This window comes from Apteryx rowi, unplaced genomic scaffold, assembly GCF_003343035.1.
Source record: "Apteryx rowi isolate R43461 unplaced genomic scaffold, aptRow1 scaffold_141, whole genome shotgun sequence".
Classification (NCBI taxonomy): Eukaryota; Metazoa; Chordata; class Aves; order Apterygiformes; family Apterygidae; genus Apteryx; species Apteryx rowi.
This window is the reverse complement of record NW_020447653.1, coordinates 1,588,741-1,600,427: the sequence shown is the minus strand read 5'-3', so window position 1 is coordinate 1,600,427 and position 11,687 is coordinate 1,588,741. Positions and strand designations below refer to the sequence as shown.

Genomic DNA, 11,687 nt, shown 5'->3' with positions numbered 1-11,687 from the left:
GGAGCCCCGCGGGCGCGGCCCGGCCGTAGCAGCGACGAGGAGGGCGGCGGCAAGGTAGGAGCGGGCGCGGCGCGGCGCGGCGAGGTGAGGTGAGGCGAGGCGAGGTGAGGTGAGGTGAGGTGAGGCGAGGCGAGGTGAGGCCCGGTCCTGTCGCCCAGGAGGAGGCGGCGCCGCGCCGCGCCGCGGCCCCCAGCGAGGACGACGACGACGACGACGACGACGACGAGGACGACGACGACGAGGACGACAGCTCCGAGAGCGACTCGGCCGACGACGAGGAGGAGGAGCGCGGCGCCCCGCCGGCGGGGTGAGGGCATCGCCGTCCCCCGGCCCTTACCCTCCCGCTCCCAAACCGCACACCCCGCGGGGAAGGGCTCCTCTGGTCTCCTCGTGGCTGCCCTTTGCAGATCATTAACCCCCCCGCATATCCACCACGCATAACTGTTTTGTGATCACCGATTCTTTAAAAAAACCCAACAAACTAACTCTCTGTCCTTGTGGTGCTGCTTTGGCTAGGATGCCTATGGCAAAAAGTAGTTCAGTATTGTTATCATATGCACGAACTCTTCTCTTGGGAGCATTACAAGATATTTCCTTCGTAATTTTGATGTACAGCTGGGTCCCGGTTCTTGCCTTTCTCCCTTTAGCATGCTTGTACAGAACCTCCTGTAATTTAATCTTCATCTGAACGTCCCTTCCTTTCTCTAGTGCCTACAATCCAGCAGACTATGATTATCTGCCAGTATCTACTGAAATTAAAGAACTCTTTGAATATATAAGGAGGTGAGTTGAAGGAGTTGTAGCCTGCATTTACTTCTTCTTTGAGTTAATGATAAATTTTGCAGGTAATTTCAGAGTTACCTGTGCTCTGTGTGTGTGTGTCTGTGTGTGTGTGTGTTTTTCAGGTATACTCCCCAAATAATAGAAATTGAGCACAAACTGCAGCCTTTCATTCCAGACTTCATTCCTGCTGTTGGAGACATTGATGCATTTTTAAAGGTATACAATTTTTCAGGTACCTCTCTATTTCCTGCTGCATGTGCTGAAAGAGTATGTAGCATTGCTGATTTTGACAGTCAGGCTGTGCAGCCAAGAGGCCAACCACACCATCTGTGCAGCGGTGAGATACCTTTGCTCTGAGTTGTGGGAGGTACAGTACTAGAGACCTAGGAAATCACACTCAAAATGATTATGACTGGTGTAGTCAGCTCCGTGACCTCTTAAAGCAAAGCATACATCATTTGAGGTAACAGCTATACCTTTCTTTGTCCAACACCTTGTGCATTTCAGGTACTGCTGTAATGACAACTCATACATTTGCTTTTTCAAAAGAGCAGGCCTACCAATTGCTTTTGGAGTCTGAAGATTAAACCACACAGAGGGTCTGTACTAAACAGCCTCTATTTCTCCTCCTTTGGAGTTACATAGAAAACAGGTTCTCTGTTTATCTGCAGGTTCCACGTCCAGATGGCAAACCTGACAGCCTTGGCCTGCTCGTCCTAGATGAGCCATCTACAAAGCAGTCGGATCCCACAGTGCTCTCTCTTTGGTTAACAGAGAATTCCAAACAGCACAACATCACAGTGAGTTATGAGGGGAAAGGAGACATTTACTGCACACCATAGGAAAAAATTACATTTTACTCTTACTTTTGTGACTGTATGAATACAATGTTGCAGCAAAACTGATAACTTGGCTTTAAAAACAGAAAAAAGGGGAGAAAAAAAAAAACTTTCCTACCTTTAGATTGAAATGCATCTAAAACCTTGCTTTGGGGAAGTCTTGGTATAGACTTTGTATCTATTTGTTTCCTTCAGCTGAAGTTTTGTTTCCTTTTGTTTGTCACTACCTGGTTTTACTCAGCATTTTGTTTCCCAGCTGCTCTTCTGTCTGCAGAAACCAGTTGGCATAGTGCAGCTAGGAAAGAGCAAATGCAAAGTTCAATCAGGAGTGAACACAGGGTTTGCAAAAATCCACCACAATGTATTTTCAGATTCATATTTTTGTTTTTAGCAGCAGATAAAAGTGAAGAGTATAGAGAATGCAGAAAAGAACCCCAAAGCCATTGACAGCTGGATTGAAAGTATCAGTGAGCTGCATCGTTGCAAAGCCCCTGCCACTGTCCATTACACCAGGTGAGTCATTACACCAGCTCTCCTTTACGCTAGCAGCTGCACGTACTTGTGCAGTGTAAAATGGGGTCAGCGGAAGGCTAGTAGCAGAGCCTAGGAGTGCTGAGTGGAACTATCCAAGTGATGCTAAGAGGGAGAAGGCATTTGTGGCTTTACAGGGCAGTCATCCAATCTATGTATGCAGGACGCTCACTTCCCCCTCTGCCCTTCTCTTTCTTTGTGTAACTTAGCTCAACAGCTAGGACATCTAACCTGCAACTTCACGCAAGCAGTGAGTTTGCCAAAAAGTGAAAAACCTGAGTAAATCAGGGGAGGCAAGACTATTATTCTTACCATGTCCTGATTCAGTTCTCAGCTGCTGTGGCACTCCCTTCTGCCCAAACTCTTAATTTGGAGCTGTCCAGCCTCACTCAAAAGGATATGCTGTTTCCAGCATCTTCCTTTAGCCACAGTGCCAAGCACAAACATTACACCTTTAAAGCTTAGTCTTGGTTTCTTAAAAATGCCTGAATTGACACTCTGCAGACATGCTGTCCCACAACAGGACAGAACAGAGGCTGTCCCATTTACACCAGTCTGGCAGTAGGAGACCATTTCCATTGCCTGCATATAATCCTGAAGTATGTGGTTTTTCCTCCCCTTGCAGACCAATGCCTGACATTGAAACTCTCATGCAGGAATGGTTACCAGAATTTGAAGAGCTCTTGGGAAAGGTATGTTGTCCAAGTGATGAGTAGTTAGCTCAGTGCATGATATTAGTAACCTTCTTGCATGTAATCTAGGTTTCTGTTCCGCTTTGACTGCTTCGCCTGTAGCCTGATCAGTTTAGGTTTGTTCCTCACCTACCCTTTCTCCCTTACCAGGGGACAGGGGAGCAGCCTAATGCCTGAATTCCCAGCCACGGCCCAGGTAGCCTCTGTGCTGGGCCTAACATTAGCACATGCTCTCAGGCTCTTGCTGTATGCGGACGGAGCTGACAAACCCCTCTGTTCCAGGTGGGTCTCCCAACTGCGGAGATAAACTGTGGCCTGGCTGAGTACATCGACATGATATGTGGTAAGCAGAGAATATCGCTGTCTTCCCCTCATTTAAAGGCATCCGATTGTCCCTAGCCCAGAAGCTGCCAGAAAATAGAAATATGAAGCTTTAAAAGATACTGTGAGGTAATGATATTATCTCATGCTGGTCTCAAGAGGACATCTCAGGCAGTTATAAGCTCGGCGCTATTCCTCAGGCAGGGGCTTAGGTTCTGTCTGCTCTGCTGAGCAGGCTGATGAGAGTGATCGGAGAACTCTCCTTCTGTGCCAAGAATTTAGATGGAAAAAAAGGCAATCCAGTACTTCTAGATGCACTTGGTCCTTCTGAATATTCAGGACAGACCAACTCCAGTCATGTACACCACTGACTGCTGAAGACACAAGTGTGCAGCTAGCCCAGCACTGTGTTACTAAAAGCAAGAGGCCTATATAGATGCCAGTTCAGCCCCGAGAAGTCAAGACCATTTTCAGCTGCCTGCAATGGGAAGTGGACTCTTGTGCCAGACATGTGCCGTCTTTGATGAACAAAGGCGCAAGCAATGGGAGGCAGTGAGAAGTTCAACTTGTACTTACAGCACTCTCTGCAGGGCAGTACAGCCCAGGTGTTCTCACGCACTTCTGATATTTGTTTGCAGCCATTCTGGACATCCCTGTGTACAAGAGTCGGATCCAGCCTCTACACGTCCTCTTCTCTCTCTACTCGGAATTCAAGAACTCACAGGTGAGCGATGCCAGCCAGGCTCCGCTCACTCAGCTGGGAGCATTACAAAACTTCTGTCCTGAAATCTAGCCTTGCTACACTGTGTGCATTGCAAACTACTAATAGGCCAACATAAAAGGGGCCCAAAGAACATGTTCAAAGCTTCTCATTTTCCTAATATCTCAGAGAAATGATGTTGGTATTGCAGCATTACACGAGGAGCCTTTGATTTACCACAAGGCTGGGATACATCATTGTTTAACAGTCCAGCATAAGTCCAGAATATTTTTCCCAGTGAAGTCACGGTGACTGTGCCAAGCACAGACAGGAACTTGGACAGCACTAGGTTGGAAACCCCAGAGGCCAACACGAGGCTCTAGGTAGCTGCTGACCACACAGGTCACCCAGAGGGAAAGGGGCTTGTGTTTTCAGATGCTGTGTATATTCTAGTTATTGAGAGTTAAATCTTTGCACTAATGCATTCTTTTTCCTGCAGCATTTCAAATCCCTGGCTGAAGGGAAGAAGGCTAGGAGCCCTCCATCCAACCTGCCTTCCCAAGCAGCAGAAGCAGAAGTATTAAGCTTTACATGAAGCTTCACCTTAAACCCTAATCTCCTGGATCAAAATCTGCTGCTGGGTTTAGAGATTTGACCAAACCAAGTTATAAGGCAAAGCACAGCATTCCAAAAGACTCCCATATTTTATGGACACTGCTAAGCTGCTAGGGAATCATAGAGTAGGGTTTTATTCATAGCATTTGTTGCAGATGCTGCCTAATCCCTCCCTTTTGACTTGTTCCCAAGGAATACAGCATTAAACTAGCTCTTCCAAATGAGAGACTCCACATGACACACTACAGAGTACAGACTTGTAGAGTGCACCTTACAAGCCCTGCAGCAGGTGGAAATAAATTCCATGCTCAGACACCAAACTGATTCACCTGGTGTTTTCCAAGGTCTTACTGTACTCCAGGGATCTCAGATCTCCTCTGCCCCTTGTTATTGAGTCCCTTTTTCTATTCTCGAGTCAGTTTGTTATGGGCAACAGTATCATTGCTTCCTTTCTGCATTTTGTGCCAAAAAGAGTTTGGGAAAGCAGGAAGAGCTTGGCAGGGGACAGTGCTCTTTGCTTACCTCTCACTGCATGCGGGTGGCAGCAGGTGACACAAGACGCATTCGTTTTAGGCTCCCGGTGGGTCAAAGGCTGATGAAAGCAGCATGTTAACTGGAGGAGCTTTTACATTTCTTGCTCCCACCAGCTGTTTTAATGGAGTTCAGCGGAGAAACAAATGATGAGGAGAAATAACCAGTACAGCACTACACAGACACTTGAGTTTAGTTTATTGCTGTTGGGAAGACTCTTTGCAGCCACTGGCATGTTGCCTGCCCACACGTCTGTCACAGCTCTGGCAGAGGCGGCGAGGTTCCTAGAGCAAGCAGGTCACAAACCTGCTAAACCCCAGGCTGGTGCTTACCCTTGCTCTGGGAGGAATCGAAGCAGTAGCAGCTTGACAGAGTCTGTCTATAAACAGCTTTGCTGCATTTTGATGATAATCTATTTTTAAAGCGCATAAGTTAAATAAAAACATGCCTTGGCTAACAGCACAGCTACTGAAAACAATTAAGGGAGCTACTGCCAGCTCGCTGCTCCAATGCATAGCTTAATGTATTGCCAAGGGGCTGCTCAGCGCCAGCGACCCAGCATGACTCCCTGGCACCCTCAGGCGTGCTCGTTCCGACACGTACCCAGTGCCAGGCAGCCCCTGGAGCTCTGGCCACTTGCTAGTGATGAGAGASCTCACCGGTGGCTTCAGGAGTTGCTCTGTCCAGAAGCATGTTCATGAAGTAAGGGAGACTGGCACCCTGGCAGGGGACACAGCTCACAAGTGGCCGTTACTAAGGATAAGAGCCGGGACACGGGAGCAGCCCAGGGTGCAGAGCAGCCTCCTGGAGCAAAATGGCAACTAGGGGGTGGTTTCTCTCAGGACTTGGCTGCACAGGCCCCAGGCATTCCCATACTGCCATTACCTGCACGTAGCTGCATGAGGGTGTCTGAGGCAGGGCAGAGATTCCTGTCCCCAAAATGCCATTCCCAGAGGCGCTTCCCTTTACAGGAAGTTGACCTGGTTCCTTTGGTGTTAATGGTGGGGTTATTGGTACATCACTGCTCCACCTCTTCTTCACCAGTACTGGAGCAGCACAGGGAGCCATCACGGTATTTCTGTCTCTGCTCACATGAGCAATGTTTTTCCTGCTGCAAGGGCAGCGTGGAACAGGAACACCCTGCAGGCAGCTGGCATTTCTGCTGCTACCCTGTTCTCAGGTGCTCTTGTCCATCTCAGACCAAAGGAAGTAGAACAGTCCCTTTCTCCCTCATGCGACACCTCCCCAAAACACTGGGTGCCCACCCATACTTCCCAAGATGACACCTGATTCTCAGTATTTTGGAATGCAGGTGATCTGGGCAATTAAAGCCTAGTTCTGCCTGATGGCAGCCGAGTTGGCAGGCACACAAATTATTAATATACTAGGCAGAAAAGCCAGGATCAGAAGGGGTTTTAGGAATCCTCAGCATTAGCAAGTCCCTGGGCCTCAGAGAGGCCAAACCCCCTTGATCTGGGAGGGGAAGGCTCTCCGCCAGGGGCTCTGCAGGACACCTGTGCCCACCCACTCTCCCCTAGCGGGATTGCTCCCCGGCCTGGGCTCACCAGAGCTAGTCTGCACTGCAGGTCCTCAACGAGAACAGCTAGGCTTCTGGTGGGCGAGGAAGACAGGCAACCTCCAGAGTGATGAGCAAGGAAGACATGGAGATTTTGGATGCTTGCAGTATTGCTTGTATCCCACCTGGAGTGCTGGCACGGACCACGGAGGGAGTCTGGTTGCTGGCTGGGATCCTGGGAGGGTCTGGGGGAAGAGCGGCCTGGGAGGGGGCTGCAGTGCTGCAGAGCTGATGGACTCTCCTGGAGAGGGTTAACCCAGGCTCACAGGCGTCATGCCACATCTCACAGCCAGATCTCATCGCTGCTCATGCTGGACACTTTGTAAATGTAGCCAGTCATTGGGAACCGGACGAACCCTGCAAGGCAAAGACAACGATTGCCGTAGCCTTCTGGAGCAGCTGTAGAGGCCAGCACATCCGCTGCACGGCTTTCAAGGCTGCCCGCCCACCAAAACTCCCCTCACCGAGGCTGCTGAGCACCAGGGTCTTCTCCAGCTCCGGCTGGGCCCTCTCCTCCGCCTTGGCACCAGTTCCCGCGTCTCCAGGGCTGGCTACGGGGAAGGAAGGAAGGATGGACGGAAAGAAGGAAGGGGGTTAGAGTGAGAAGCGTTGCAGCCCTTACCCGGGGTCCCCGCGTGGTAGGCAGCTGTCCCCACGGCTCAGCGTCCCCAGGGCTCACCTCTGGGCTCCTGCGCCAGGTCGCTGAGGCGCAGGTTGGGCGGCAGGGACTGGTTCTCGCGGGGCAGCCGCACACCCTCAGGCTGCAGGCAGCCGGAGCACCTGGGACAGGAGCAGCAGCTGAGCGCAACACCCTGCAGCCGGACAGCCCCGGGGCCCCGGGACACAGCGAGGGCCCTGACGCAGGGGCGCTCGGGAGGCTCCAGCACTCCCTGGGGAGCGCGGGGGAGGCGGGTGTCAAGAGAACGCTTTCTCCCCCAAATGGAGCCCTGCGAGGAGCGAGGGGGTTACCTTGGAGGCAGGGGCGCGGGTCCAGGGAGCCCTGCAGGAAGGAGGACGTCAGGCAGCGGCAGTGCGGGTACAGCGGTGCCCTGGCCCCCGCCTGCCCTTACCTGGCTCCGGCTCCGGCTTCGCCCGGCAGCACGCCACGCAGGCGGTGAGCCAGCCCAGGCCCAGCAGGGCGCCCAGGGCCAGCGCTCCGCCGACAGCGACCCCCAGGAGCGGCAGCTCCAGGCGGGCGTCCAGCAGACCTGCGCGAGCACCGGGGGCCCTCAGCACCCGCTGTGCCATCCCCGTCCCCATCCCCATCGGAGACAACGGCACCTACCTGGGGCCGGGACGGAGGCGTTGGCGACGCCCAGGCCATTGGCGGCACTGACGGAGAAACTCCCGGCCGCAGCGCCGAGGCGCAGGCGCACTGTGTGGTTGGCGAGCGCAGGGCGGCTGCCGGCATCCAGGGTGAGGAGCTCAGAGGCATTGGCCACCGCGCGCCCGTCCGGACCGACCCAGGTGACGGCGGCGGGCGGGTTGGCCTGCACCAGTGCCAGCAGCACCACGAGCAGCCCTGGCCCCTCGGCCTCCGCGTACCGGGCGTCTGCGCGCAGGATCTCGGGCGCGACTGGGCGGGCGGACACGGCCGTGAGAACGGCGCTGGGGCTTGCCAGCGCCCCGTGAGCCACACTGCCCTTAGCCAGCCCCACACAGACGAGGGCAGCTCTCATTAGCGAGAGCACCCATAGCTTACACTGCACGTCGAGGTGGACGGAGGCGTTGGCGACGTCCCCGGAGGCCGGGTCGGTCAGGGCACAGGTGAGCTGGCGGTCGGTGCGTCGGGCGGTGAGGGTGAAGGTGCTGGCGGCGCTGTGCTCCGCAGGGCTGTCGGGTTCCTGCTGCCGGCCATCGAGGTACCAGGCGAGCGTGGCGGCGGGGCGCGGGGCCCGGCAGGTGAAGGCCCGGCTCTCCCCCTCGTGCAGCGCCCGCGCTGCCAGCACCCGCCCGTCGATGGTGGGGCCCAGCCCTGCCAGAGAGGCCGAGGGCGTCACAGCGGCGGCGGGTGGGAGCCGCGCGCCAGGCACCCCGCGTGGGCTCACCTGCGGGGCAGAGCGCCGGGATGCACAGCAGCAGCAGCAGCCGGGCCAGGGCTGCCCCTGGCGAGCCCCTGCAATGCCCCATCGCACCACCGGCTCCGCGCTGCAGCAGGGCAGGGCCCGAGGTCGGGCCGGGCCGCGGGGCCGGTGCCGGGCAGCCCCTGCACACGGCAGGGCCGGGGGACACGGCTGCCTGCAGTGCGGCGCTGAGCGCGGGCCGCTGCGGCCACGCAGAGCCACAGGGGCGGCACGGGGGCGGTCCCCAGCTCGGCCCGAGCGTTCCCGGCGCTCGTCCTCCCCAGCGCGGTGCGTCAGTCCATCCTGCCCTCCGCGGCAGCGCTGCGCTGACGAGCCCTGCTACGGCGCAGGCATCCCGCTGCCGGAGACCAACGTCCCCACGTCCTCCGCCCCCACCGGTTCGGCACGGCTCAGCCCCACATCCCACGTGTAGGGCTGCACATCCGTCTGCCCTGGCAGGAGTGCCCAGGCCCCCTTTCCCAGCATGCACACCCAGAGGGGGCGAGTTATCCGACCACCGCGCACGGCGCTGCACCCAGAGCCTCAGTGCCAGGCAGGCAGGAAGGTTTATTTAGCTCAGGACAGAGCTGTGACAAAGCCGCAGTGCCAAACACGTTCCCCGGGCGGCCCCAGAGCAGACAGCAGCAGCCGGCTGTCCCTGCTGAGCCCTCGGCTCGGAGCAGCGCGGTGTTTACGGGCAGCCCTGTGCCTGGGGACCAGCCTGAGCCCGACTCGTGGTGGTGGCGCGGGAACAGAGACCTCCTCCAGCCGGCTGCTGCCTCGGGAAGGACGTGCCCTCCTGCCCACCCCGGGAGCGAATGCCTGCCCGGCCTCGGCCCCCTCACTGGGCCCCGGGGCCATCGGGGTTGCGCAGCCGCCCTAGCATCTCGCAGAGCATCTGGTTGCAGAGCGCCGAGTAGGGGTTCATGAGCACCAGCTGCCGCCGGGCGAAGGCGCTGCCCAAGCGGGCTGCGCGTGCAAAGTCCTGCCGGGCCTCCTCCTCCCGGGCCTGCAGCCGGTGGATCAGGCCGCGCTGCACGAAGCTCTGGCAGGCGGCGCGGCCCCGGCCCCGGCCCAGGCGGATGGCCTCGTCCAGGTCCCGCAGGGCGCCTGCCCGGAGGGAGGGCAGAGCTGCAGCAGGCTGGCACGGCAGCACCGCACGGAGACTCGCCCCGGCCCCGCCGTGAGAGCCCCAGCGCCCCGCGCGCCCTTACCTGCCACGTCCCCGCGGAGGCGGAGGGCCTGTGCCCGGTTGTTGTAGCCCGAGGCGCGCTCGGGCAGCAGGCGAATGGCCTCGCTGAAGCGCTCGAGGGCCGCGCTCACGTCGCCAGACTCGGCGGCAGAAACACCCTGCAGCTCCAGGTCCCGCACCTGCTCCAGCAGCTCCGGCGCGAAGGCCTCCTCTGCAGCGCCGCGGGGGGAGCTGCGTTGGTCCCGTGCTCCGGGGACGTGCCCGGCCCCGGGACGAGGGCTTTCCTCGCCGCCCCACGGCGCTGCCGCGGGGAGCCTCCCGGCCAGGAGGCCACGGCTTGGGGCCAGTCCCGCTCCGGGCCCTGCCGGGGGCTTGGGGAGATCCTGGGCGGCTGCAGCCCAGAGCCAACCGGCACCCTCGTGTGCGGCCCCCTGGCCACCGCCGCGAGCAGGACGTGGGAACCGCGGGGCCCAGGACTCCCACGGCCGAGCAGGGGCTGCTTGCGCCTCCCCCGCCTTGCAGCACCCCTGCCACCGCACCGCTGATGACGGGCACCTACCAGCAGCAACCTGTGACCGGGGCCGACTCACCTTCCTCCTGGACCTCCTCTTCCTCATCCAGCCCAGGGATATCCCCAAAAGGCGTGCTGGGGCTAAAAATGGTCTGTAGGACAGCTCTGTCGTTCGCCGTGGCCATGGCGACTCCGGTACCCAGGTCCAGCGGGGCAGGTCCCTCTGGCGCGGGCTGCGGGACGGACAGACGCCTGCCGGCAGTACAGTGGGTTAATGTTCACACCGCCGGCCCCGCTTCCCCCTTCCCCATCCTATCCCGGCCCGGCCGCAGAGCCCCTCCGCCCCACCACCCCCGCCAATGGCTGGAGCAGAAGCCAAGCTGGAAGAGGCCAAACTTTCCAAGGTGACCTGTGCACGTCAGTGGCCGCGAGCCCAGCGCCTCTCCGCTAAAGCGCCGCCTCGCTCAGGGGGCAAACGGGAGGCAAAGCGGCTCTGCAACCGAACCGCCAACCGCTAGCGCTCGCCCCCACCGAAGCGCTGCACATAAGCCCCCGGGCTCCCGCCAAGGGCCAGAGCTCCCCTCGCCCCGTCCTTGCCTGCTCGTGGGGCTGCCGGGGTCACCCCTGGTTGCGGCTCCAGCACAACACCGTTCGCATCGCTGCCCTTCGGACCCCGCCCGTGCTCCGGCCTGCTCCCAGTCCCCTCGTCTTCGGGGAAGACCAAACCGCCCTCCGGTGTGCACCTGGGCAGGAGCAGTCCCCTGGCAAGCCCTCAGCCGGCTGCGAAACACCCCCGGGGCCCCGCGCAGAGCTGCCCACCTGTCTCAGCGTCCCTCAAAGCCTCGGTCACACTTCCACCGCTTCCTCCGGGCTCCTCCGGCGCCCTCGCGCAATACCGGGACGGGCGGCCGTGCTCTCCCGCCGAGCACCTCCGGGGGGAGGAACGCAGACACCGACCGCTCTGAGCGAGGAGATCCTCCCTCACATAAGCTGATTGCCAGCTTGGGAGCGTAACACCAATACTGACATTGGGAAAACAACTTCTCACTTAAGAATAAATCAAAAGCAACCCTCTGCAGCAATAAACTTGACATGTTTATTAATTAAACTATCACTTAAATAAAAAAAAGTGCATAGAAAATAAACATGTTTAAAAACTCCTTTGTTTTTTGTTTTTTTGTTTTTACAACTATGTACACTTTTTATTTTTACATTCAGTCTTTTGCAGAGCTTTCAGCATTTTTTTAAACTATTAAAGTATTTCCTTCTTCCCTGTGACAGGGAGTTAACACTGATGTACTTTAGACACGTTTCCTCTTTTTTTTCTTTTTGT

The 11,687-nt window shown here is 57.3% G+C and overlaps 4 protein-coding genes across 5 annotated transcripts in view; 1 reads left to right on the top strand and 3 right to left on the bottom strand.

The window, feature by feature from the left end:
• ARCN1 (archain 1) overlaps positions 1-1,773 on the bottom strand; it is a 12,779-nt gene extending 11,006 nt beyond the window's left edge. The window contains exon 1 of the mRNA XM_026057877.1: positions 1,741-1,773. Within this exon, the coding sequence (XP_025913662.1) occupies positions 1,741-1,758 (18 nt within the window). The 5' untranslated portion in view covers positions 1,759-1,773. The remainder of the gene's footprint in view (positions 1-1,740) is intronic.
• Positions 1,494-4,801, top strand: IFT46 (intraflagellar transport 46). 2 transcript variants are annotated; one of them, XM_026057880.1, is made up of 7 exons: positions 1,494-1,583; positions 2,017-2,135; positions 2,779-2,845; positions 2,996-3,041; positions 3,128-3,188; positions 3,805-3,890; positions 4,366-4,801. In XM_026057880.1, the coding sequence occupies exons 2-7, from the start codon at positions 2,042-2,044 to the stop codon at positions 4,459-4,461; spliced, it is 450 nt and encodes a 149-aa protein (XP_025913665.1). In that variant the 5' UTR covers positions 1,494-1,583; positions 2,017-2,041; the 3' UTR covers positions 4,462-4,801. The 2 variants fall into 2 exon arrangements, with proteins under 2 accessions (XP_025913665.1, XP_025913664.1); XM_026057879.1 differs by having other exon boundaries at positions 2,014-2,135.
• A 2,476-nt stretch (positions 4,802-7,277) lies between these two features.
• On the bottom strand, positions 7,278-9,137 carry TMEM25 (transmembrane protein 25). Its single transcript, XM_026057903.1, has 3 exons — positions 9,048-9,137; positions 7,874-8,987; positions 7,278-7,588 (listed from the first exon to the last, which is right to left on the bottom strand). Exons 1-3 carry the CDS (start codon positions 9,135-9,137, stop codon positions 7,554-7,556), a joined length of 1,239 nt encoding a protein of 412 aa, XP_025913688.1. The 3' UTR covers positions 7,278-7,553.
• TTC36 (tetratricopeptide repeat domain 36) lies at positions 8,898-11,542 on the bottom strand. The gene is made up of 3 exons (XM_026057881.1): positions 10,434-11,542; positions 9,866-10,054; positions 8,898-9,761 (listed from the first exon to the last, which is right to left on the bottom strand). Exons 1-3 carry the CDS (start codon positions 10,537-10,539, stop codon positions 9,493-9,495), a joined length of 564 nt encoding a protein of 187 aa, XP_025913666.1. The 5' UTR covers positions 10,540-11,542; the 3' UTR covers positions 8,898-9,492.
• Positions 11,543-11,687: the final 145 nt, after the last annotated feature.